We start from the raw sequence: 26,962 nt of genomic DNA on the forward strand, positions 1-26,962 counted from the left end.
GGATATTTGCTTGGCCTTTTAGCTCACATTGGTGGATGTATATTTGCTTGAGAGAACAATAAAAGGTTAAATGAACATTGGTTGTGAAGATAATGCAGAATCAACGAAGTCATCTTGGATTATGTGGGAAATAATTACAGTCGTGGGGACTTGAATTGGGAGAAGCTGGTGTGAGGATAGATTCCTGTTGTGGAAACCTTTTGGATGAACGAAAGGGTGACCAGCTGCAGTAGCAAATAGGATAGTATGTTCAATTGCGAATGCAATTGGAAAAAATGATGACTACAGGTGCTATCTGTACAGAGTTTGTACATTCTCCCCATGATCTGCGTGGGTTTTTTCGAGGACCTTTGGTTTCCACCCACACTGCAAAGACATACAGGTTTGTATGTTAATTGGCTTGGTATAATTGTAAATTGACCCTAGCGTGTGTAGATAGTGTAAGTGTGGGAATCGCAGGTCGGGCATGGACCCGGTGGGCCAAAGCGCCTGTTTCCGCTCTGTATCTTTCAACTAAAATGTGCTTGCCGTGGGGATGATTGGGTGTTGAGGATGAGTTACTTGATAAATTGGGGTAGAGGGTAATAATTGGAGTGGAGGAGGCAACTGGGTGATTGGAGTAAGAGGTCAGGGAGCTATGTGGATTGAGGACAGTGGTCAGAAAACCAGGGGGCACTGACATCAAAAGTGAGGGTGATATGAAGTGGTGTTTGCATGTGAGCAGTCACTGAGAGGAAATCATGCTGGAAAAAGATGGATACCTTAGTCTCTGTCCAGTAAGGTCAGGTCTTAAATTGAAATCTTGCATTGCTAATTATGGGGCTTATATGGGCAGTAGGGTTTTGCTTAAATGATAATCAAAATGAGCTTGCACACTATTTGTTGTCATTCACACCCGTCTGTTTGTGTCATATTTTAAATAAATCTGGATCCCTTTTCAAGTGCTTTATTATTGCAAACAATAAATTCCAACACATATGTTAAACCACTGTGCAATTTGATATTATTTCTAAGCAGTTATCTTTTGATTCATTTTTCAAAGAACCTTTATTTCATGGGTACTTTTTCCAACTCCACCAATTTCAGAAAGGAATCTGAAAGCAGTTTTGATAGTTCCTTTGTGTTATTATGTGGTCAACAAGATTGATGAAATTCATATCTGCTAAACTTAACTTTGTAAATAAAAAGCTTGTATTCTGATATTTCCCTTTTTAGAAGTGCTAAGTGAACTAAATAGTCACATCAATGGATTTTACTCTGCTTGCAAAATTTGTATCCATTGATTTCAAACCCTAAATTTTTAGGTATTTTGGAAAATACATTGATGCGTGAGTACGGGCTGTATGTTATGGTGGTTGCTAACATTCAAGTGCTACTGAATTATCATTTAATGAATCACAAATGTCATCATCTTTCAAATTTGGATTTGTTAATCCTATTCTGATTTGGCTGGACTTATATGAAACTTTAAATTGATTTGTACCGCTTTAAAGCAGCAGTTTTGTAAGCATAAACTATAAATCTAAGTATAGGTTCTTCATAGAGCAACAGAATCTTTCAGTCCTATCCATTGCTCCAATGGCACCAATCTGTGGTCAATGCATCCGGACTGTTGGTTAATGTTGGTTAAATGTTTACTTTTATGTGCCTTTTGCCAACTTTCCTCGGATTGCAACAGAGGCTTGTTGATTTATGAATTTTTTGGATTAAAAAAAAAAGCTTTTATTAGCAGCTTTTCTCATGATGGCCTGGAAGTGATGTGATCATGGCAGGGTCCACAGGTTTTCTGCTGCCATATCAGTGATGTGGACTGAGGCTAACCAAATAAGTTTATAGCGGGCAATATTGCTTCAGCAATTGTACAAGACAGACCTTTCATATAAGTGATATGAAAATTCCATCCCCTCCACTTTCTGCGTACCGCAGAAACCGTTCCCTCCGTAACTCCCTGGTCCACTCGTCGCTTCTTACCCAAACCACCCCATCCCCAGGCACTTTCCCCTGCAACCGCAGGAGATGCAACACCTGTCCCTTTACCTTCCCCCTCAACTCCATCCAAGGACCCAAACAGTCTTTCCAGGTGAGACAGAGGTTCACCTGCACCTCCTCCAACCTCATCTATTGTATCCGCTGCTCTAGATGTCAACTTATTTACATCGGCGAAACCAAATGCAGGCTCGGCGATCGTTTCGCTCAACACCTTCGCTCAGTCCGCCAACCTGATCTCCCGGTGGCTGAGCACTTCAACTCCCCCTCCCACTCCCAGTCTGACCTTTGTGTCATGGGCCTCCTCCAGTGCCATAGTGAGTACCAGCGGAAATTGGAGGAACAGCACCACATATTTTGCTTGGGCAGCTTGCAGCCCAGCAGTATGAACATTGACTTCTCCAACTTTAGATAGTTCCTCTGTCCCTCTCTTCCCCTCCCCCTTCCCAGTTCTCCCTCTATCTTCCTGTCTCCACCTATAGCCTTCCTTTGTCCCGCCCACCTGACATCAGTCTAAAAAAGGGTCTTGACCCGAAACGTCACCCATTCCTTCTCTCCTGAGATGCCTCCTGACCTGCTGAGTTACTCCAGCATTTTGTGAAATAAATACCTTCGATTTGTACCAGCATCTGCAGTTATTTTCTTACACTGAAAATTCATTGGAGTTATTTTCTTAATGATTTTAGAGAGATCAGAAACACTCTTCAGGAGTCAGGTGTGGGGTTGTCAATGACCACTGTCCACAGAAGACTTCATGAATAGAAATACAAAAGCTACACTGCAAGATGCAAACCACTGGTTAGCTGCAAAAATAGGATGGCCAGGTTAAAGTTTATCAATAAGTACTTTAAAAGAGCAACCACAGTTCTGGTAAAAGGTCTTGTGGACAATTGAGACGAAGATTAACTTATATCAGAGTGATGGCAAGAGCAAAGTATGGAGGAGAGAAGGAACTGCCCAAGATGCAAAGCATACCATCTCGTGTGTGAAACATGGTGGTGGGGGTGTTAAGGCCTGGGCATGTATGGCTGCGGAAGGTACTGGCTCATTTATCTTCATTGATGATACAACTGCTGATGGTAGTAGCATAATGAATGCTGGTGTATAACATCCTATCCGCACCAGGTGGCGCTTTGATGGCAGCCTCGCCTACTGTCTGCCTTTTTAAAATTTTTGGCGTGTTTAAAAAGTATTGTGTTAATGTTCTCTGGTTTGTGGGAGGTGGGCGGGAGGTCGGGGGAAACTTTTTTCCAATCTCTTACCTTGCCGGAGATGCGATTGTTTTCTGGATCGTATCTTCGGTCGCTCTGCGGCCTAACATCTTGGAGCTGGAGGCCTTGCCCACAACTGACTTTGAGCCCCCCACGGGGATGTGGACTTGCCATCGGAGCCTGCAATTCCTTGCCTGGGATCGACACTCTAACCATGGCCTGTGGACTTTAACATCAAGGAGCTTGCAGTCTCGGGTTGAGACCGAGGTCGGGAAGCTCTGAAGTCGCACAAAGTTCGACTAGCCCCAACCCGGGGTAGATCTCTCGGCGCGCGGGAGCTGAGATTCCCCCCCGATGCAGGAGCTTGATCGACCTGATGAGGAAGACCCGATAGCCGGCTACGGGAGTAAGAGTGTGCCGTCAAGGTTAGAGGCCCCTGACCGCTGGAGGACAAAGAGATTGAACTTTTTTTTGCCTTCCATCATTGAGGAATGCGGAGGAGTCACTGCGGTGGATGTTCATATTAAAATGTATTTTGTGTGTTCTGTTTTTTATTGTTATGACTATGGCAAATGAAATTCCTCGTATGTTGCAAAACATACTTGGCTAATAAAGTATGATTATGATCTGCTCAAGTTCAAACAAATGCCTCAAAACTCATTGGTTGGTGGTTCATTCTACTGCAAGACAATGATCCCAAACATCCTGCTCAAGCAACAAAGTAGTTTTTCAAAACGAAAAAATGGTCAATTCTTGAGTGGCCAAATCAATCACCCAATTGAGCATGCCTTTTATATGCTGAAGTGAAAACTGAAGGGGACTAGCCCCCCAAAACAAGCATAAGCTAAAGATGGCTGCAATACAGGCCTGGCAGAGCATCACCAGAGAAGACACCCAGCAACTAGTGATGTCCATGAATCACAGACTTGAAGCAGTCATTGCATGCAAAGGATATGCAACAAAATACTAAACATGACTACTTTCATTTACATGACATAGCCAAACATTATGGTGCCCTGAAATGGGGGGACGATGTATAAATACTACTGTAATTTCTACATGGTGAAACCAAAATGTATAAAAATGGCCTTTATTAAAATCTGACAATGTGCACTTTAGCCACATGTGATTTTCTTCTATTACAAATCTCAAATTGTGGAGTAGAGGCAAATAAATTAATGATGGGTCTTTATCCCAAACATTATGGTATATATGTATGACTGAAGAAAAAAAAGTTGATTTATTTCAAAACTAAATGCTTCAGAACCCATATTTCTTTGCCATTTTGTTCTATGTTTTTCTTTTATTGAGATACATGGAATTGCAGGGAATAAAGGGATTTGGATCATGTCAAGGCAGATGAGATTAGTTTAATTTGGCCATGTTCAGATCATTGTGGGCCAAAGGACCCATTCCTGTGTTGTACTGTTCTATGCTCTACTTGATTCAGTTTATATTAAGATTATTTTAATCTTATCAATTGGTCTACTGTTTGATTTTTATCTGACACATTTTTTTACCTTGACCATATTAGTTGGTTGAAGATTTTTTGTGGTGGTCAAAATTGTCCTCGATCTGCACAAATGGTTTTGGTATCAACTGGCCTGGTTAACGTAGAATCATAGTACCACAGGAGGGGGCTGTTAAGTTTGTGCCAAGACCCAATAGAGCGATTGTGTAAGTATTCCTGTTCTTTCCCTGTAGACCTGTAAATTATTCTCTCTCCTAATATCTTATGACATATGGTTCTTCCACGGTACTCTAAAGATCCAGTACAGTGCAGATTATGTATAAATGTATTGCTTTTATACAGTTAAGCAGCTTGCAGGTCTATCAGCTTACAGATTTTGACCACATTTCGTCTTGACAAATTTCGTAACCTTTTGAAAGTGACTTGATTTTGACCCAACCAATTTCCCTTTACTAACACTCCACCACCTAGTGGAACCTGAACTCGCCCTCAACTTCTATTTGACTCCTCCCACTTTTTCCAAATTAAAAGATTAGCCATGGGCCCAAGCTATGCCTGCCTTTTGGTCGGGTACATCCTTATTCCAGGCATATACTGTTAAATCATTGCAAATGTTTAATTATACAGTGTTATAAATCATAACTCATGCCCCATGGCATTTACAAAGTTTTTTCTGTATACCAACCTGCATGCTTACTAACTTTGGTCATTCGGTGATGCCTAAAAATCAGCAAGTAAATGGACTTTAAAATAATTATACTATTGGACCCTCTCAGGGATTGATAAAGTAATACAATTTCTGTTGCAACATATTCACATTATAAGACATCCATGATAATTTCTAATGGTATACAGATTTAACTGGAATAATCCATGAAGGAGAATACACGCATTCACGATATGTTGCATTATGCCTGATTTTGTTTTTTAAATATGTTCTTAAAAATGACTTTCACATTTGTTTATGTTAGGAAATGATGCATTAAAAATATGTACTTTTTCAATAAAAGTTTTGACTGCAATACCTCATCAGAAGATAATGTCTTTTAGTTTGGTAATATGCAGACTCACCACATGAAGTAGAACAAGTAGAAATAGGTAAGTGAATTATTTTTAGGTTTGGATGAGAAATTTAAAGAATAATTTGCCTGATTTTTCTTTGTCTCTTGATAAGTGTGGAAATAGTTTCACTGAATGTTTATAAATTACCACCTCTATCTGTGTACTCTGACACGAATCATACTGTTGTGAGCTGAAACCTTGAAAATCAACTGAGCAAGAATATGTCATTGTGCCTGCTCAACATAGTTGAAGTACTCACAAAAGCCACCCCGGATCATATGTTCTTATGTGCAACACAAGGCACTGGCTTTGATTAATACATGGTGTTAACATTGACTTTTTAATTTTCTATAGTGTAAATCGTAAACAGAGAACTCAACTTTTATTTTGAGAAAATGTGTCGAATACAAGAAAAATGACATTTCCCAACTTTTCAATAAAAAAATGCAAAACTATATAGCATTGCTTAATCACTAATTTAAAACGTAACATTTCTGACTATTATCTTTTAGATCCTATATATCTTCATGCATCAATCCACAATCTGTGACATGTTTCTTGCACAACTAATCATGTTTTGCTTGTTTCTGCTGCCTTGCTGGTCTTTTTTTTGTGGTATCCTCTTCTGCTTTTCCTGCCTGCATGTCCTGGGACAATGTCACTGCACATCTCTTTTGCCCTTTGTCTATCAGCCGCTTAATGTACAGGCAATGCTTCTGTTCATTTTTAAAGGGCTCTCCCTCTATTTTCTGACATTTGTTTTCTCCCATTAGTTTGATTTTTTTTCCTGGGTTGATTATACTGGCCATTATTCCTTTCTGGTATTTAGTGTTGTAAATTGACACCTCCACTTTTAAGATTACTTTAAATTATTTTAACTTCGAAGCACAAAAATCAAAGAAGTCTATCATCCAGACATTAAATATCGAACTGCAATTTAAAATCAAATTAAATATACATATGTTTAGATAATACATGAGCAGAAAAGTAATATGCATTAAGAAACAAAATTAAAGGCTTTAAATGTAATTGAAAATGGAGACAATGTTTTCAGTTCAACTGCTTCTGTAAAATGCAAAGCATTACAGACATTAGTATTTGATCCATGGATCCATCATTTTGGGTCTGCTATTGTACCATTGTTAGGATAATTTCAGGGATCTATTTTGTGTTGATGTTAGCCAAAAAGTGCCTAATGTTTAAATAAAAGTAACAATTGGATTCTACTGCATACATGGGCCATATTTAATCTGAATCCTGCAGTATAGGTTTATAATAATTTGTAGCTGGCATTATGGCAATGAAAACAGGTTCATGAAAGGGGAAGACTAACTGGCAATCTTTAATAGGGAGCAAACATGAACTGCAAAACTAGTAAGAATGTGACTTATTATTAATAAATTAAAAGTTTTCTGAATCTTTTTCCCCTAATGCTGAAATACTATATTAACAACAGTGCGGATTTTAAAATCTATCATAAACCCTTCAATGAAACCATTCTTAATACTTTTCATTTTATGGCAGCTCAATTATTTAAGGATAAATGTGATTATTGTGTTCTCTGCACGAAGCACAATATTGTGGTATATCTAGAAAGATTTTATTTGAGTTTTCTGAAATTGATTAACTATCGGCACTTAAAAAAAAAAATTTAGAGATGGAGGAACTGAACAATTAATAGCCAAGTAGTAACTGGTCAATTCAATCTTACATTAATTAAACACTTATTATTGCTTTTCTCTTTAAATTTTAGAGCAACCAAAACTTGCAAAATTATGAATACGAGTATAACTATTTCTTGTTCACAGTCTTGCAAACAAGAGTTAACTACCATGTTTAAAGATGTCAATAGAAATGTAACTGTTTCTCTCAATGCGTTAAACCAATGTAGATGTTATTTTAGTCTTCCTCAAGCTGTTGCCTCTCTTCCATTTTGGTATTTTCAGGGTAAAGGGTAAGGTCAAAGGTCAAAAGTTGACTGGACATACATTCGCCTTGCTGCAAAAGAAACTAAATGTTAACATTTTTGTGTTTAACTAATTTATCTAATATACAACTACAGAGTAGACTGCGATTGAGGATATACTATTTAAACCTCTGAATATTGAAATTGTTACACCTTTCATTGAGAGCACTGATGACGTGAATGGGACTTGGCCACTGGATACAACTCAAGTGAATAGCTGGAATTTTCCCCAGAAAGATCAGAGGTATTGTAAATAATGAGGCTTTTAGCCAAAGGCAATGGAAATATATCCTTCTATATGCATCCAAATAAAGTGGGATTTACAAGCGAACAAATTGAATTGTTGGGAGTTTGGAAAACAGAATTGTACAGATCAGTATGATCCAGGTACCAGCCTTTCAGCTCACCTTGTCTGTGCTGACCATGATGCCAATCTAAACTAATCCTATTTGCCTCGACAGGGTTCATTTCCCTCTATTCTTTACTTGTTCAGACAGCAGTCTAAATCCAGCTTAAATATGGCTAGTGTATGCATCTAACACTTCCAGACTTTTGGCACTCTATGCTAAATTTCCTAGAGTCCAGGGATTTTAGTTAAGTTTAGAGAACAGTGCGGAAACAGGCCCATCGAGTCTGTACTGATCAACGATTCCCCGCATATTAACACTATCCTACACATACTAGGGACAATTAGATCTGATCAGTCTCTTGTTGGCAAATCAATACATTTAATCAATACAATACAATCAATACAACTCGGGTGAAACGCACAAACAGCATATCGAAAAATAATTGGAATATAAATTTCATGATTGAAACAGTACCTCTGGATATACTCCAATTAGTGCATCAGCTTTTGAATAAAATTCTTCTTTTAGTGAGATCACAATCACCTGAAAATTATTTTTGGATTGTTCTCGGATGTAACTTGTAACCTGAGCATAAGAATATAACAGTTTTAAAAGGGAAGTTGAGAATGTATGGGAATTATGCTTTTGTTCCATTTCCCACCCAAACACTGATAAATGCTAATTCACTAAAATGACCAATAATAGGAAAAATCTGGAAAGTACCAGGTGACTATAGATTCATTACTTGGCAAAGTTATTCTTCACTCTATATCGCTCCACTCTTTTTTCCTTAGGAATTTATCACATTCACTGGCAACTACTCCATGAGTAAAGGCTTTCTGTGAAAGGGTATATCTACATTTGATTATAACCTGTATTTTGTCCTAATTAAGTAGCTAAATTCTTTCACAATGTAAAATAGCTGCAGCATTCCGCACAAAGGATCACATCCCTTGAATTAGTTGCTAGATTATACTGGTATTGGTGCAATTCTATGTGGTCTTAAATCTTAGTCTGAACATCAACTGCTACAAAAAGATAATATCCACTCTGCTTAATTGGAATATTGAGAATTCTTTGCTAAATTAATAGTGACTTATAGTGATTGCTGGGAAATCTACTTTTCAGCACACGGTTACTTACTTTTCCAATGTTTGTGTTGTCCAAAGCAGCGTCAACTTCATCAAGTACAAAAAAGGGGGCTGGCCGGTAACTGAAACAGACAGCTATTTTTAAAAAATGTTTTTTTTTCTTTTTAAAAAAACGTGCTTCTTTCTTCAGTGAACACAGAAATGGGAGTGGATTGTATAGTCCATCAACCAATTCAGCAAGGTATTTATTCACAAAATGCTGGAGTAACTCAGCAGGTCAGGCAGCATCTCAGGAGAGAAGAGGAATGGGTGACGTTTCGGGTCGAGACCCTTCTTCAGACTGATGTCAGGGGGGCGGGACAAAGTAAGGATTTAGGTGGAGACAGGAAGATAGAGGGAGATCTGGGAAGGAGGAGGGGAAGAGAGGGACAGAGGAACTATCTAAAGTTGGAGAAGTCGATGTTCATACCACTGGGCTGCAAGCTGCCCAGGCGAAATATGAGGTGCTGTTCCTCCAATTTCCGCTGGGCCTCACTAGGGCACTGGAGGAGGCCCATGACACAAAGGTCTGACTGGGAATGGGAGGGGGAGTTGAGGTGCTCGGTCACCGGGAGATCAGTTTGGCCAACGCGGACCGAGCGCAGGTGTTGAGCGAAGCGATCGCCGAGCCTGCGCTTGGTTTTGCCGATGTAAATAAGTTGACATCTAGAGCAGCGGATGCAATAGATGAGGTTGGAGGAGGTGCAGGTGAACCTTTGTCTCACCTTGAAAGATTGTTTTGAGTCCTTGGATGGAGTTGAGGGGGGAGGTAAAGGGACATCTCGTGCGGTTGCAGGAGAAAGTGCCTGGGGATGGGGTGGTTTGGGTAGGAAGGGACGAGTGGACCAGGGAGTTACGGAGGGAACAGTCTCTGCGGAACGCAGAGAGGGATGGGGAAGGGAAGGTATGGCCAGTGGTGGGGTCCCGTTGTAGGTGACGGAAATGTTGGCGGATGATTTGTTGGATCCGCTGGCTGGTGGGGTGGAAGGTGAGAACGAGGGGAATTCTGTCCTTGTTGCGAGTGGGGGAGAGGGAGCAAGAGCGGAGCTGCGCGATATAGAAGAGACCCTAGTGAGGTTCTTATACAACCAATTCAGCAAGATCACATTGTGTCTGTCTGATCTTGTGGCTGAATGGCATAGACCTGAACTACACAGTCCTTAATACGTTAACAATTACCTGTCCTGGGACTAATGTTTCAGCTGATACACCTTAACAGCAGAATTGGTTCTCTATTCACCTCATCAGATTCTTCAATTTAAAAGCTTCAATTGAATAGCTAAATATTTTAATTTCAGGAATACAATCATAATTTCTCCAATTTTGTTGCTCTTAAACCCTTAGAATCCAGGTGTCAGTCCAGTAAATCTACCTCACATTTCTGTTAAAGTAGGGTGTCTCAATGTATTTTAATTTTTGTGAATATCTTTGAGATACCCAAACATTCAAACTGATCTTATCTTTCTCACAGTAATTGATTTGTTCTATTCGTTTGAATGGGACCACAGTGCTAATTCAACAGGCAGGAAGTCTGCTAAAATTTAGAGTGCCCTGTTGGTCTCCATGAAAAAGCATTCCCTTAGACCCAGCCACTGCTAGAAACTGGGACCTCAGGGAGAGACAGATTTTTCCAATGCCATGTACCAATGAGCCATTGGCAAACCTGGATTTATGGCTCTCTTCCCCATCAGCATAATCATTTATAAATATGGTGAGCATCTACAATGCTCAAACTAACCAGACCGTATATGTTTATGTCCAAGTCATTTATATATTACAAGCACAAGAATTCCCAGCACAGCTTCCTGTGGAACTCCACTCAGACCTCCAGCCTGAATATTGTTTTGTGCAACAATCTTGCCTCCTATCAGTAAGCCATTTCTGAATCCATGTGCGACAAGTCACTGTTAATCCTGTGCATCTTAATCTTCTTGATTAGCCTGCTATGAGGGACTTTATCAAATATCTTGTTAAAATGTAGGCAACATCCACTACCCTAACCTCATGGTCTTTGTCACCTCAAATAACTTGATCAAGCTAGTAAAATGCGACCTGCCACGTATAAAGCCATGCTGGCTGTCCTAAATTAGCAAATTATCTTCCAAATGGGAGTAAATCATATACCGAACAATCCTCTCCAGTAGCTTTCCTACCACTAATGTGAGCCTCACTGGCCGACAATTCCCTAGATTCTCTCTACTTCATTATATGTTTTAATTGATCGAGCCTTATATTTCTATGTAAAAATGTTTTGTGTATTTAAAACATTCTGTCCTGGGTCTCAACTCTTTTCAGCCTTTTTGTAGCTCTGACTTGTTTGACATTTGTTATTTCCATTATCTCCGTTTATCTGCAATCGTTTTCCCCCTGTTTATCAAATGTATGTATTTTATTAACTTTTATCACTTTGCAGCTCCCGATTCATAGATACAGCATAGAAACAGGTACTCCAGTCCACTAAATCTGCGCTAATCAGCAAACCCCCATTTATACTAATCCCATGTTATTTTATTCTTATTACACAGATCCTTCTATTTACCTACACAAAGGAGGCAATTTACAATGGCTAATTGACCTTAAATTATTTTCTATTTCACAACTCGACCTGAAGTCTCCACTTCTCACTCAGAATGGGATTCCAAATCACCAAGACTACACCAACCTCTTTAACAACATCCCTATTTTCTGTTATTTGCTTGATCTATTCAGTTCCATATCCCAGCTCTTTAATAATCTCAAATATAATTCAGAGTTTTACAGTGTGGAAACAGGCTCTTCAGCCCAACTCGCCCACACTGATCAACATGCCCCATCTACACTAGTCCTACCTGCCTGCATTTGGCCCATATCCCTCTAAACCCATTCTATCCATGTAGCTGTCTAAATGTTTCTTAAACATTACGATAGTACCTGCCTCAACTAATTGAGTAAAGGCCATCACACTGTTCCCATAGTTGAATCTGCAGATGCTTCAATATTGTTAAAATGGTTTGAATGAGGAACATCACCACCAAGGAATCAGTTGAAGAGAACTGTATTCAAGGAGAATCATGACAAATGGATATTAGGCAGGATTGTTCTGAATTACAAATAAATTAGGAAATTATCAGTCTACCTGTGAATAGCAAAAAGCAATGCCAATGCTGCCACAGACTTTTCTCCTCCTGATAAGTTATCCATAGGCATGAATCGTTTCCCTGGGGCCACACAGTTGTAACCGATACCATCCAAATAAGGCTCTTCCGAGTTTTCAGGACTAAGGAATGCCTAGGAAAGGAAAGAATATCTTTTACTTTTCTAAAAGATTGATATTTAATAGGTACTGACTAGTTGCATCATGGCCTTGTTCGGGAACTCGAAGGCCCAGGAATGAAGGAGGCTGTAGAAAGTCCTGGTGCACCACCGATAATGAGCTTCCCACCATTGAAGAGATCTACAGGAAGTGCTGCTTCTAGAAGGCAGCTGATATATCATCTAAAATCCACTCCATCCCGGCCACACTCATCTCACTAATACCATCGGGAGCTGGAGGATCATTAACTCCAGGTACAAGAACAGCTTCTTCCCATCAACTCTTGAATCACTGCATAATTCTACCTCAGCACCAAACTACTATGGACTTTGTACAGGTTACCTTATGTACTTTGGCTTACACTATTATGGTCTGGTTACCTAATATTACTGATAATTTGCATTATTGAATATTGTATATTTACTACTTGTGTTGCTTTAATGTGCTTATAAAACAACAGCAAGTAAGAATTTCATTGTTCAGTTACTGATGCTAACTGTAATGGTAATTAAACATTCTTGACTGAAAGGGGAACAGAGTTTTTCCTCCCTTTCCCCTCCTACTTTCCAATTCACCTTCCTCCTTTTCCCCTCCCGCTTTCCAGTTCACCCACTGTCTTCCTGTCTCCCACTACATCCTATCTTTGTCCCACCCCCTCCCCTGACATCAGTCTGAAGAAGGGTCTCAACCCGAAACGTCACCCATTCCTTCTCTCCTGGGATGCTGCCTGACCCGCTGAGTTACTCCAGCATTTTGTGATACCTTCGATTTGAACCAGCATCTGCAGTTATTTTCCTATACAGAAGAGAACACAGCCTTGTAGGCAGGTCCCAGCAAAAATCATGTTATTCACATAATGTGAAAACCAAAAATCAATTTAAAGCCTTTGGTTTGAAATGCATCTAACCATTTGTTTGTAATTATTCCCAAATGGCAATTTTAATCTAAAGGAACTCATTTTAATGTATACATTTAGTTTCAGAAATGTGGGGGGGCAAAAAAACTATGGTAATGCTTGTAATTTTCCTGGTTGCATGTAAGTTTTACCTTTAAAAAATATAGTTTCTAACCTATATTTTTCCCCTTCCTGCTTTTTACATTAACTCATCTGCAAGAATATTTAGCAAAAATCAAACAAATTGTTACATTTGTTGTCCTTGCCTAAGATATTGAATTGATAAACACTAAATGTTCTGTAATTGTAATAAGCTGCCCTTTTTGGATTTTCCTCAAAGGAAAATTGTACAAAGTTTCTGCCAAATGAAAGTTGCTCACAGCTGCTTGCTTGAAACACAGCCACAAATTTGGCCGGCCGAGCACATACACATTTCCGATTTCACTCATGAACTGCAAATTCTCATTTTTAGTACAATTCATATTACATATTGAAAGTATGTAAATTGTGCACACACTGGAGGAGTTAAGTAGGCAGATTGTAATATCCATTCTCATGCAATATTGATTGATGTCGACTCCAAGTTGGGCTGGGATGATCCAACTAGGTCAAGTGTTAAGAATGCACAGGAAACATGTTCACCAGCAGGAATGCAAAGGAACCCTAATAACTTTCAGATTTTGTGACTAATTGAAGTTAATCAACATTTGTGTGATTTTCATTGTAAGATTGTTGGAGTTTCAGATGTTGTGATGAAATGCTGACAATTAACAGGGTTTTTCTTGAACTTACTATAGTTGTAGAGATGGGGGAGTAAATTAATTTTAGGCTCTCGGAGATTATCTGCAAAGCACAGTAACCTGCCAGAGCAGAACTCCATCCAGCAGCCGTTGAGTATAGGAGCAAAGAGGTCCTTCTGTAGTTGTACAGGCCCCAAGTGAGACCGCACCTGGAGTACTGTGTGCAGTTTTGGTCTCCAAATTTGAGGAAGGATATTCTTGCTATTGAGGGCGTGCAGCGTAGGTTTACTAGGTTAATTCTCGGAATGGCGGGACTGTCATATGTTGAAAGACTGGAGCAACTAGGCTTGTATACACTGGAATTTAGAAGGATGAGAGGGGATCTTATCGAAACGTATAAGATTATTAGACACGTTAGAGGCAGGAAACATGTTCCCAATGTTGGGGGAGTCCAGAACCAGGGGCCACAGTTTAAGAATAAGGGGTAGGCCATTTAGAACTGGGATGAGGAAAAACTTTTTGAACCGGAATTCTCTGCCTCAGAAAGCAGTGGAGGCCAATTCTCTGAATGCATTCAAGAGAGAGCTAGATAGAGCTCTTAAGGATAGCGGAGTCATGGGGTATGGGGAGAAGGCAGGAACGGGGTACTGATTGAGAATGATCAGCAATGATCACATTGAATGGCAGGGCTGGCTCGAAGGGCCGACTGGCCTACTCCTGCACCTATCGTCTATTGTTTATCAATAAGTTTTATGGTCAAACAGCAATGATTGTGGACATACAAGGAATTGCAGATACTGAAATTTTAAGCAAAATATAGTATAAGAGGAATTTGGTAGTTCAGGCAGCATCTGTGGAGAGAATGCATTGACAGGCAACGTTTTGAGTCGAGACCATTCTTTGCAATGATTATAATGGGGGGGGGGGGAAAGCTGAAAAAGAGAGGTGGGGATAGGACAAAGCCTGGCAAGTGACAGGTGGATATAAATTTGGGGGTTTGGATTGGCAGATGAGTGGAGCAAGTGACAAGAGACAAAGCAGTGCCAGATAAGGAGAGAACAGGAGTGAAATGCAAAGCCAAACGAAGGGATATAGACAATAGGCGCAGGAGTAGGCCATTCTGCCCTTCGAGCCAGCACTGCCATTCAATGTGATCATGGCTGATCATTCTCCATTAAGAAAGGAGGGAGAGAGAAAACGGGAAATTATAGACCAGTTAATCTGACATCAGTGGTGGGGAAGATGCTGGAGTCAATTATAAAAGACGAAATTGCGGAGCATTTGGATAGTAGTAACAGGATTGTTCCGAGTCAGCATGGATTTACGAAGGGGAAATCATGCTTGACTAATCTTCTGGAATTCTTTGAGGATGTAACCAGGAAAATTGACAGGGGAGAGCCGGTGGATGTGGTATACCTTGACTTTCAGAAAGCCTTTGACAAGGTTCCACATAGGAGATTAGTGGGCACATGGTATTGGAGGTAGGGTACTGACATGGATAGAAAATTGGTTGACAGACAGAAAACAAAGAGTGGGGATAAATGGGTCCCGTTCAGAATGGCAGGCGGTAACTAGTGGGGTACCGCAAGGCTCGGTGCTGGGACCGCAGCAATTTACGATATACATCAATGACTTGGATGAAGGGATTAAAAGTACCATTAGCAAATTTGCAGATGATACAAAGCTGGGTAGTAGTGTGAACTGTGAGGAAGATGCTATGAGGTTGCAGGGTGACTTGGACAGGTTGTGTGAATGGGCGGATGCATGGCAGATGCAGTTTAATGTGGATAAGTGTGAGGTTATCCACTTTGGTGGTAAGAATAGGAAGGCAGAGTATTATCTGAATGGTGTCAAGTTGAGAAAAGGGGACGAACAACGAGACCTGGGCGTCCTAGTGCATCAGTCACTGAAAGGAAGCATGCAGGTACAGCAGGCAGTGAAGAAAGCCAATGGAATGTTGGCCTTCATAACAAGGAGTTGAGTATAGGAGCAAAGAGGTCCTTCTGCAGTTGTACAGGGCCCTAGTGAGACCGCACCTGGAGTACTGTGTGCAGTTTTGGTCTCCAAATTTGAGGAAGGATATTCTTGCTATTGAGGGCGTGCAGCGTAGGTTTACTAGGTTAATTCCCGGAATGGCGGGACTATCATATGTTGAAAGACTGGAGCGACTAGGCTTGTATACACTGGAATTTAGAAGGATGAGAGGAGATCTTATCGAAACGTATAAGATTATTAAGGGGTTGGACACGTTAGAGGCCAATGTTCCCAATGTTGGGGGAGTCCAGAACAAGGGGCCACAGTTTAGGAATAAGGGGTAGGCCATTTAGAACTGGGATGAGGAAAAACTTTTTCACTCAGAGAGTTGTGAATCTGTGGAATTCTCTGCCTCAGAAGGCAGTGGAGGCCAATTCTCTGAATGCATTCAAGAGAGAGCTGGATAGAGTTCTTAAGGATAGCGGAGTCAGGGGGTATGGGGAGAAGGCAGGAATGGGGTACTGATTGAGAATGATCAGCCATGATCACATTGAATGGCGGTGCTAGCTCGAATGGCCGAATGGCCTCCTCCTGCACCTATTGTCTATAATCAGTACCCTGTTCCTGCCTTCTCCCCATCCCCCCTGTATAAGTGGAAGGGCGATGGGGGGATAAATGGGACTTGGAGTGTGGGACTAAATGAGGGACTTGGGGTGTGGAATAGGATGTTACACAAGAGACAAGATGGATATAGGGATAACATTTCTCCCTGCAGAGGAGCCAAATAGCAGTTTGCAGAATCAGAATAAGCCTTTTAGAAATGAGATGAGAAATTATGCAGAAGGTAGTAAATGTTTCGAAATCTCTAACTCAGAAGCCTGTAGAGGCTGTCACTGATTTCAGTCAAAACAGAGATCTATACATTTCTGGATACAAAGAAATTAAATGAAATGTGGATAGTGCAAAGGACACTGTGGTAGGTCAGTGGGGAACTTGATGAATGGCAGAACAGCCCTGAACGGCCACATGATTTACTCCCATTCCTACCTATGTGTTTATGAAACACAGTGAAACAAACAAGATTTTTTCCAGATGTTTGATTTGTTAGACAAGGTTCATGATTAAAAAGCTCAGTTGTTAAATACTGCTTACCTGAGCACTGCTATTCTGACACAGCATCTTGTAGACCTGATCAATTTTCACTGAGACATGCTCAAAACAGTGGTTAAACAAATCGTATCTCTTTTTTTTGACATGTTCAAACTCCTGTCTGCAGATCCTAGCTTTCTTTCTGCTTAAATCAAATGCTAGCAAAAGATAACAAGATAGAAACAAAATGAGACTGCAACATACCCAAAAAAAAAAAAACTATCTGAAGATTTTGGTTGCAATTATTGACAGCCATTTCAAATCAGGGACACTGTATATTAAAACAGTAAATTAAAATTAAAAAATACAGTAGAAGCTGGAAATCTGAGCAATTAACAGAAAATGCTGGACACTCAAGAGATCTGGCAGCATCAGTGAAAAAAAACAGTAAACATTTCAGGTCCAAGGCTGTTTGCATAACAGGATTTTATCCTCTCCACACCAGCTTCCCACAATTAAAGGAGATCAGAGAGAAATGATTTTATGTAGAGAGTATAGATGATTCCTGGAACATGCTGCCAGAGGATGAGGTAGAGGCAAATACAATCACAATGTTTAAGAAGCACTTTGGCAGGCACTTGAATAGCCAAGGCATAGTATAGTAGGCCATGAACTTAATGCGGGCAAATGGGATTGTATTGTGAGGCACAATGGATATGGTGGGTCAAATGGTTGTACTTTCTATGATACTTGGGAGTCATTGCTCGGGAGTCTGGTCTGTGTGATGGACTGGGGTACAATTCTGCAATTACTTACGGTCTTATGCTCTAGTCTTAGTTGACTAGAGGAAGTGGGGTTGTTCTCCTCGGACAGTGGAGGATGCAAGGGGATCTGATAGTTTAAAAATCATGAAGGATCTGGAAAGAGCAGATAAAGAGAAACTGTTCCCACTGGCAGATTAGTCAAGAACTAGGAGTCACAGAATGAAGTTGACTAGCAGAATAACCAAGAGTAACACAGGATTTTGTATTTGTTTCCACAGCGAGTCTGGAAATGCACTGTCAGAAATAATAACAATAGCAGATTCAACTGTAATGTTCAAATGGGATCTGGATAAATATCTGAAGAGAAAGAATGTGCAGGTCTCAGCTGAATTGCTCTTACCAGGAACCAGTGCAAACTCAACTGTCTGAATGGCCTCCTTCCATGTTATGACTGTCAGAAATCTGATTTCATTAAATCATCGCTCATCAGAAGCCCTGCATAAAATGTCTACCAAGTTAGCAATGTTTCCTATTAAATAAGGTAATAAAGGTTCCCTTTTGCAAATCAATTGCTCTGAACCTACCGTGGACTGAATCTTGAAACTTATCCCACACATTTTGCAGCTTTTCAACTGCTCTCAAATTTGGTGCAGTTGTTCTGTTTAAAATCTTTTCCTTCTCTTCCAATAACTTATTTAGTCGATTTTCCTCTATCTCAGTTTCTTTCAAGGATGTAAGGCCCTGATGAAAAAAAGTTGTGACAAGTTATTTAGCAACACTTAATAAACAAAAAGTGGCAATGCAGTAAACATCCAACTAGAAGGATAAGTAGAAATTTGAAATATTACAAGTGTCCCATAACTTATTGATTATTAGTAGCCCGGATGTAGGGTGTAAGTTGCAGCAGGAGTTAAAACTGGCATGTAAGAAAGGTAATGCCACTGTGGTGATGGGGGATTTCATTTTGCAGGTAGACTGGGAAAATCATGTTGGTTCTGGACCCCAAGAAAAAGTTTGTAGAGTACCTCCGAGATGGATTCTTAGAGCAGCTTGTACTGGAGCCTACCAGAGAAAAGGCAATTCTGGATTTAGTGTTGTCCAATGAACCAGATTTGATAAGAGAACTCGAGGTAAAGGAACCACTTAGAGGTAGTGATCATAATATTAGTTTTAATCTGTAATTTGAGATTGAGAAGGTTAAATCGGAAGTGTCAGTGTTGCAGTTGAACAAAGGGAACTATGAAGGCATGAGAGAGGAGCTGGCCAAGGTCGACTGGAAAGGGATCCTAGCAGGAATGACGGTGGAACAGCAATGGCAGGAATTTCTGGGCATAATCCGAAAGATGCAGGATCATTTCATTCCAAAGTGAAAGAAAGATTCTAAGGGGAGTAGGAGGCAACCGTGGCTGACAAGGGAAGTTAGGGATGGAATAAAACTAAAAGAAAAGATGTATAACACAGCAAAGAGTAGTAGGAAGCCAGAGGATTGGGAAACTTTCAAAGGACAACAAAACGGGCAATACGGGTTGAAAAGATGAAGTACAAGGGGAAGCTGGCCTAGAATATAAAGAAGGACGGTAAAAGCTTCTTTAGATATGTTAAGAGAAAAACATTAGCAAAGTCAAATGTGGATCCCTTGAAGGCAGACACGGGTGAAATTATTATGGGTAACAAAGAAATGACAGAAGAGTTGAACAGGTACTTTGGATCTGTCTTCAGAAGACACAAACAATCTCCCAGATGTACTAGAGGACAGAGGATCTAGGAATAGAGGGGGATAGAGGAACTGAAAGAAATTTGCATTAGGTGAGAAATAGTATTGGGTAGACTGAAGGTTGATAAATCCCCAGGGCCTGATGGACTGCATCCCAGGGTACTCAGGGTGGTGGCTCTAGAAATAGTGGACGCATTGGTGATCATTTTCCAATGTTCAATAGATTCAGGATCAGTTCCTGTGGATTAGAGGATAGCTAATGTTATCCCACTTTTCAAGAAAGGAGAGAGAAAACGGGGAATTACAGACCAGTTATCCTGACATCAGTGGTGGGGAAGATGCTGGAGTCATTTATTAAAGAAGTAATAACGGTGCATTTGGATAGCAGTAAAAGGATAAGTCCAAGTCAGCATGGATTTATGAAAGGGAAATCATGCTTGACTAATCTTCTGGAATTTTTTGAGGATGTGACAAGCAAAATGGATGAAGGGGAGCCAGTGGATGTAGTGTATCGACTTTCAGAAAGCCTTTGATAAGGTCCCACAGGGGAGATTGGTGAGCAAAATTAGAGCACATGGTATTGGGGGTAGGGTGTTGACGTGGATAGAGAATTGGTTGGCAGACAGGAAGCAAAGAGTAGGAGTAAACGGGTCCTTTTCAGAATGGCAGGCAGTGGCGAGTGGAGTGCTGCAAGGCTCGGTTTTGGGGCTGCAACTGTTTACCATATATATTAATGATTTGGATGAAGGAATTAGAAGTGACACTAGCAAATTTGCAGATGACAAAAAGCTGGGTGGCAGTGTGAACTGCAAAGAGAATGTTAGGAGGTTATAGGGTGACCCTGGATAGGTTGAGTGAGTGGGCAGATGCATGGCAGATGCAGTATAATAATGTAGATAAATGTGAGGTTATCCACTTTGGCGGCAAAAACAAGGAGGCAGATTATTATCTCAATGGTGTCAGGTTAGGTAAGGGGGAAATGCAGCGAGACCTGGGTGTCCTTGTACACCATTCACTGAAAGTTGGAGTGCAGGTGCAGCAGGCAGTGAAGAAAGCTTGAAGAAATGTTGGCCTTCATAACGAGAGGATTTCAGTATAGGAGTAAAAAGGTTCTTCTGCAGTTGTATAGGCCCCTGGTAAGACCGCATCTGGAGTACTGTGTACAGTTTTGGTCTCCTAATTCGAGGAAGGACATCCTTGTAATTTAGGCAGTGCAGCGTAGGTTCATGAGGTTGATCCCTGGGATGCCGGAACTGTCATATGAGGAAAGATTGAAAAGACTAGGCTTGTATTCACTGGAGTTTAGAAGGATGAAAGGGGATCTTATAGAGACATATAACATTTTAAAAGGACTGGACAAGCTAGATGCAGGAAAAATGTTCCCAATGTTGGGGGAGTCAAGAAACCAGGGGGCACAATCTTAGAATAAAGGGGAGGCCATTTAAAACTGAGGTGAGAAGGAACTTTTTCACCCAGAGTTGTGAATTTGTGGAATTCTCTGCCACAGAGGGCAGTGGAAGCCAAATCACTGGATGAATTTAAGAGAGTTAGATAGAGCTCTGGGGGCTAGTGGAATCAAGGGATATGGGGAGAAGTTGGGCACAGGTTACTGATTGTGGTTGGTCAGCCATGATCACAATGAATGGCGGTGCTGGCTCGAAGGGCCGAAAGGCCTCCTCCTGCACCTATTTTCTATGTTCTAGCCTTTTCAACATTCAGGATCCCTTAACTAATATCTGAAAAACTGAATTGAGTGCCCTCAGCTGTTTTAGCAAAAGCATACAGGTACTCCTCAGCTTCAGATGGGGTTCCTTTCCGAGAAACCCTTCGAAAACCGAAAGTATTGTAAGTCGAAATGCATTGAAAACGTGCGATCACGTGTCTGGAAGCGAGCGCAAGTCGAGGAGCACCTGTAATTATAAATTATTATTACATTGTAACAAAAATGTATTTATTTGACGATCTATTGCCCTGCAGACAAGGTATTTAGATTTAACGTGAATAGTGTTTAATAACTAACAGCTTAGTTTTAAAACACATCTTTTGCACCCCGTAGAAAAGGGAATCTGGTCAAGTTTTTGGATCCGTTTTTTTTTATTGGAACAGAGGGAGACCAAAAAGTATAAATTGAATAAATATATATAGTATAAGAAAATAACTGCAGATGCTGGTACAAACCGAAGGTAGTTATTCACAAAGTGCTGGAGCAACTCAGCAGGCCGGGCAGCATCCCGGGAGAGAAGGAACGGGTGACGCCTCGGGTCGAGATCCCATTTTAATACAATTGTCCATGAATTTCCTCACCAAAAATATCAGTATGCTACATATCTAACAATCAGAGTGGATCTTGTTTCGTGCTGAATAAATAAATTTAATCTTTTTCTAGCTGCTGTGGACCCTTTGGGCCCAAACCTCTCCTGCATTGGTGTAGCACCCATCCGCCCCCCCCCCCCCCCCCCCCACTCCATCCTCCCTCAACCCCCCCTTATCCCCCCCCCCTTACTTACTCCATTCCCCTCATTCCACTCTTAGGGGCTCTCCGGTGGCGCCGCCTTTCCCGCCCCGCAGTTCCTCCCTCCATTGGGGGATGGGAAGGTCCCTCTCCTTCCGGTCCCGCCTCTTCCGCTCCACTCCCCACCCCTCATTGGCCGCTGCTCCTGTCACTCGTGCAGGTCCCATCCCCTCCCTCCGGTCCTGCCTCTTCCGCTCTCCTCAACCCCCCCCTCATTGGTCACCACTCCCATAGCTCCGCCCCCCCCCCCCCCCCCCCCGAGCTCCCATTGGTCAGATTCCGTCGTGTCCTCAACCCTCATTGGTCGGGCGGCTGTTGGGTTCCCATTGTGATGTCGGACACGGAGGTATTACTGCGCAGGTCAGGGTCAGGGCAAGTGGAAAAGGGATTTAGTAACGTTTAAAAAGTGATTTTTAAAGTTTAAAAAGTGAATAACTTTAAAAATATAACAATCATTTGAACCGCAGGCCAATGGTGAGTAAGATGAGCCTAAAATTGTTACACTATCGTGTACCATTTTGGCTGTATTTCGGGAACAAATATATCCACAAACATACAAGATGAGAGTTTTAGTTATACTAGACTAAGTGGACCCGTTGGGCCCAAACCTCTCCCATATTGGTGCAGCACCCTCTCCTTCCCCTATCTACCCCACCCCCCTCCCCCTCGCTCCACTCCCATCCTCCCCCCTTCCCGACTCCATTCCTCTCAACCCACCTTATCCTCCCTCCCTAGGAGATAGATTTAAACTTTAAAATGTGAATAACTTAAAAAATATAACACTGATTTCAATGAAACTTCTTCCATTAGCACCAAATGGATGACGGTGAGTAAAGTGGGCCTAAAATTGTCGCGCTATCGTGTACCGTTTTGGCTGTAGTTCAGGAACAAACAAACAAACAAGAGTTTTAGTATATAGATAGAATGTGATATATATTAGAAACAGATAGATCTCGAATTTAAAGTTGACCATTGACCAACTTAGCCATGACATGTCCACCAAGACTTCAGCTAACACTGTCGCAATCTCAATCCTTATCTAATCAGCCTCACTGGAAAAATATTTCTCGCATCATAGAATGAAAATTGTGTATCACCAAACAAGAAGGCAGATTAAGAACAAGAAGGCAATTATCTGAATGGTGTTAGATTAGGAAATTGGGAGGTGGAACGAGACTTGGATGTCCTTGTATATCAGTCACTGAAAGTAAGCATGCAGGCACAGCAGGCAGTGAAGAAAGCAAATGGCATGTTGGCCTTCATAGCCAGAGGATTTGAGTATAGAAGCAAGGACCCTGGTGAAACCACACCTGGAGTATTGTGTGCAGTTTTGGTCTCCTAATTTGAGGAAGGACTTTATTGCTATTGAGGGAGCGTAGGTTCATCAGGTTAATTCCCGGGACTGACATACAACGAAAGAATGGATCGACTGGGCTTATATTCGCTGGAATTTAGAAGGATGAGTGGGGGTCTTATGTAAACATATAAAATTCATACGGAATTGGACAGGCTAGATGCAGGAAAAATGTTCCCGATGTTAGAGGAGTCCAGAACCAGGGGGTCGCAGTTTAAGAATAGGGGGTAGGCCATTTAGAACTGAGATGAGGAAAACTTTTTCACCCAGAGCTGCGAATCTGTGGAATTCTCTGCCAGAGAAGGCAGCGGAAACCAATTCACTGGATGTTTTCAAGAGAGATTTAGATATAGCTCTTGGAGCTAATGGAATTAAAGGATATTGGGAGAAAGCAGGAACGAGGCACTGATTTTGGATGATCAGAAGGGCTGGCTCGTAGGGCTGAATGGCCTACTCCTGCAACTATTTTCTATGTTTCGAACAAATTCTCCCACGTCTTCAATGATTGTACAATGATATTCCTTACTTTCATATCTGTTGGTAAACTGCTATAGTCTATTTCAAAACCAGCTTCCACTTCAAAGACATCTACTGTTGCTTGTGTGCTTTCAACTTCTGTTCCAACCTGCAATAAAAAAATTGCTAAACAAATATTTTTACAGCAATTGTACCAGCCCCACTAAAACTCTTATCTGCGATGCTCTCTCCTGAGTGAGTCCAACTACAGCTCCGACCACCCAACGCAATCAATTAGGATCTGCATCTGGACATACTTCCCACCTGACTAAAATAAAGCTAAAGAGAAGACATTGCCTTATCTTACTTTCTTTCACTACAGGTGCTCCTCAACTTACGATGGGGTTACGTTCCGAAAAACCCATCGGAAACGGAAAATATCGTAAATCGAAATGCATTTAATACACCTGAACACGTGGCCGGAAGCGAGCTGCAACTCGCTACGGGTCGCTGCCGTTTGCACCATCACAAAGTTGAAATATCGTAAGTCGAAGAGCATCTGTACTCAGCCTTCTCGCCAAAACCAAGACAACGTCTCAGCACTTGCTACTTAAACTGCACTTTGAATGCAAACACAACTACTCTCAAAATGACCCCTCTGCAAGATCCTGTCTCCCTTTTTTCTGATTTTAAGGGCAGTGTCTGCTGGTAGCGCTGTCTGTTGATTTTCTTATCTAGCGAATTGCTCCCCACAAGAACTTCCCATATTATTATATCATTTATGCTCAGGATGTACGAAACAGAACCATTGATTTTGACACGCGTTTTTAAGTGTGTCTTTATTTAAACTGAAGGTCGGAGAGTGGTAAGCATCTGCAGTGACTTGTGTCTCTGAATGTAGCTGATGATCACTTGAAAGATTTGCTTTGGAAAGTGACAAGACAATCTCTAACTATCCCCCCACTAAATTCCCCTCCTCTCTGTCCGGGTGAATCAGAAGTAGTGGTACTAATTTTATTGTTGAGAGAAAAACATCCCATAGGAACACATCTCCATTTCTGACATGGGGTTTAATGAGAAACAGGATTTCATGTATAGAGTCGCATGTAGTGGTCATCGGCCTTCAAAATAGTGAGTAAACCTATGCTTTTGAATTTATTGCACAACTGTCTCTAATTCCCACATACTAATTACGTAATTCACAACAACAAGGATTTAACAAAACTACCAGAGTTTTATTTCCCCTGAAAAGCACTCTGTGACAAGGTGATGGAAGCCACAGCTCTCTTCTGCATTTATTTACCTCTTTAGTAATCTAATCATTCACGGACGCTCTGGAAAAAATAACAAGAAAATAGATTTCTGATATCTACCTCACTAATTTCTTCCAGGTTGCCTTGGAGTAGGTCAATCTGTATATCTTGGACTTTACAGGTTAATAGAAGATTGTGTCGCTCCAACCTTTTTTGTTCTACAGAGGTTTCCACAGAAACATATTCTTTCTGAAGCTTTGTTAGCTCTCTAGAGATAAAAAGCATAATGTGATGTTTTTGTTTACTTTTTTAGTTTGCAGTCTTATTTTGGCAATTGTGTGTGAATACAATGGCACATCTATCTTTGATTTCAAAGCCAGTGAGATTTATGTATATTTCAGTGAGATAACCTCTTGATCTTTTTCAAGTCAAGTCAAGTCAAATTTATTTGTCACATACACATACTCGATGTGCAGTGAAATGAAAGTGGCAATGCCTGCGGGTTGTGCACAAAAATAATTACAGTTACAGCATATAAATAAAGTTAATAAGTTACTAAACATAGCACAAAAAGTGTCGACAAAAATTTAGTCTCTGGGGTTATCAAAGTTGACAGTCCTGATGGCCTGTGGGAAGAAGCTCCGTCTCATCCTCTCCGTTTTCACAGCGTGACAGCGGAGGCGTTTGCCTGACCGTAGCATCTGGAACAGTCCGTTACTGGGGTGGCAGGGGTCCCTCATGATCTTGCTTGCTCTGGATCTGCACCTCCTGATGTATAGGTCCTGCAGGGGGACGCGTGTAGTTCCCATGGTGCGTTCTGCCGAACGCACTACTCTCTGCAGGGCCATCCTGTCCTGGGCAGAGCTGTTCCCAAACCAGACTGTAATGTTGCCGGACAGGATGCTCTCTACAGCCCCAGAGTAGAAGCAATGAAGGATCCTCAGCGACACTCTGAATTTCCTCAGTTGTCTAAGGTGGTAAAGGCGCTGCTTAGCCTTACCCACCAGTGCGGCAATGTGCGTTGCCCACGTCAGATCCTCTGCGATGCGGACTCCCAAGTATTTGAAACTGCTCACCCTATCCACAATAGACCCATTTATCTCCAGTGGCGTGTACGTCCTTGGATGTTTAGCCCTTCTGAAGTCCACAATCAGCTCCTTTGTTTTAGTGACATTCAAGAGGAGGCTATTGTCCTGACACCAGAGTGCCAGATCAGCCACCTCCTCCCGGTAGGCCTTCTCATCGTTGTTGGAGATCCGGCCCACCACCACAGTGTCATCAGCAAACTTGATGATGGAGTTTGAGCTGAACCTGGCCCTACAGTCATGTGTGTACAGGGAGTACAGTAGGGGGCTAAGGACGCAGCCCTGGGGGGATCCTATGTTCAGGGTGAGGGAGCTAGATGTGTGTTCCCCCATCCTGACCACTTGGGGCCTGGCAGTGAGAAAGTCCAGGACCCAGGCACACAGAGGGGTGCTAAGCCCCAGTTCCAGCAGCTTCTCAACCAGTCTGCTGGGGACTATTGTGTTGAATGCTGAACTAAAGTCAATGAACAGCATCCTCACATAGCCCCCCGGCTGTCCAGATGAGAGAGAGCGGTGTGTAGAACCTGGGAGACCGCATCATCCGTGGACCTGTTCGGACGGTATGCGAACTGTAGTGGGTCCATGTTGCGAGGAAGGAGGGCGCAGATGTGCTTCTTGACTAGCCTCTCCATGCATTTCATGACAACCGAGGTGAGGG

At 41.5% G+C, this 26,962-nt stretch overlaps 1 protein-coding gene across 1 annotated transcript in view; it reads right to left on the reverse strand.

The window, feature by feature from the left end:
- Positions 1-7,629: 7,629 nt before the first annotated feature.
- LOC144603522 (structural maintenance of chromosomes protein 1B-like) overlaps positions 7,630-26,962 on the reverse strand; it is a 55,690-nt gene continuing 36,357 nt past the window's right edge. Inside the window, exons 18-25 of the mRNA XM_078416829.1 lie at positions 25,340-25,487; positions 24,037-24,135; positions 18,515-18,671; positions 17,230-17,384; positions 12,292-12,443; positions 9,190-9,259; positions 8,521-8,631; positions 7,630-7,728 (exon numbers count right to left, since the gene is read on the reverse strand). Of these exons, the coding sequence (XP_078272955.1) occupies positions 7,630-7,728; positions 8,521-8,631; positions 9,190-9,259; positions 12,292-12,443; positions 17,230-17,384; positions 18,515-18,671; positions 24,037-24,135; positions 25,340-25,487 (991 nt within the window). The remainder of the gene's footprint in view (positions 7,729-8,520; positions 8,632-9,189; positions 9,260-12,291; positions 12,444-17,229; positions 17,385-18,514; positions 18,672-24,036; positions 24,136-25,339; positions 25,488-26,962) is intronic.

The sequence above is a fragment of the Rhinoraja longicauda genome, chromosome 20, assembly GCF_053455715.1.
Source record: "Rhinoraja longicauda isolate Sanriku21f chromosome 20, sRhiLon1.1, whole genome shotgun sequence".
In the NCBI taxonomy this organism is placed as follows: domain Eukaryota; kingdom Metazoa; phylum Chordata; class Chondrichthyes; order Rajiformes; family Arhynchobatidae; genus Rhinoraja; species Rhinoraja longicauda.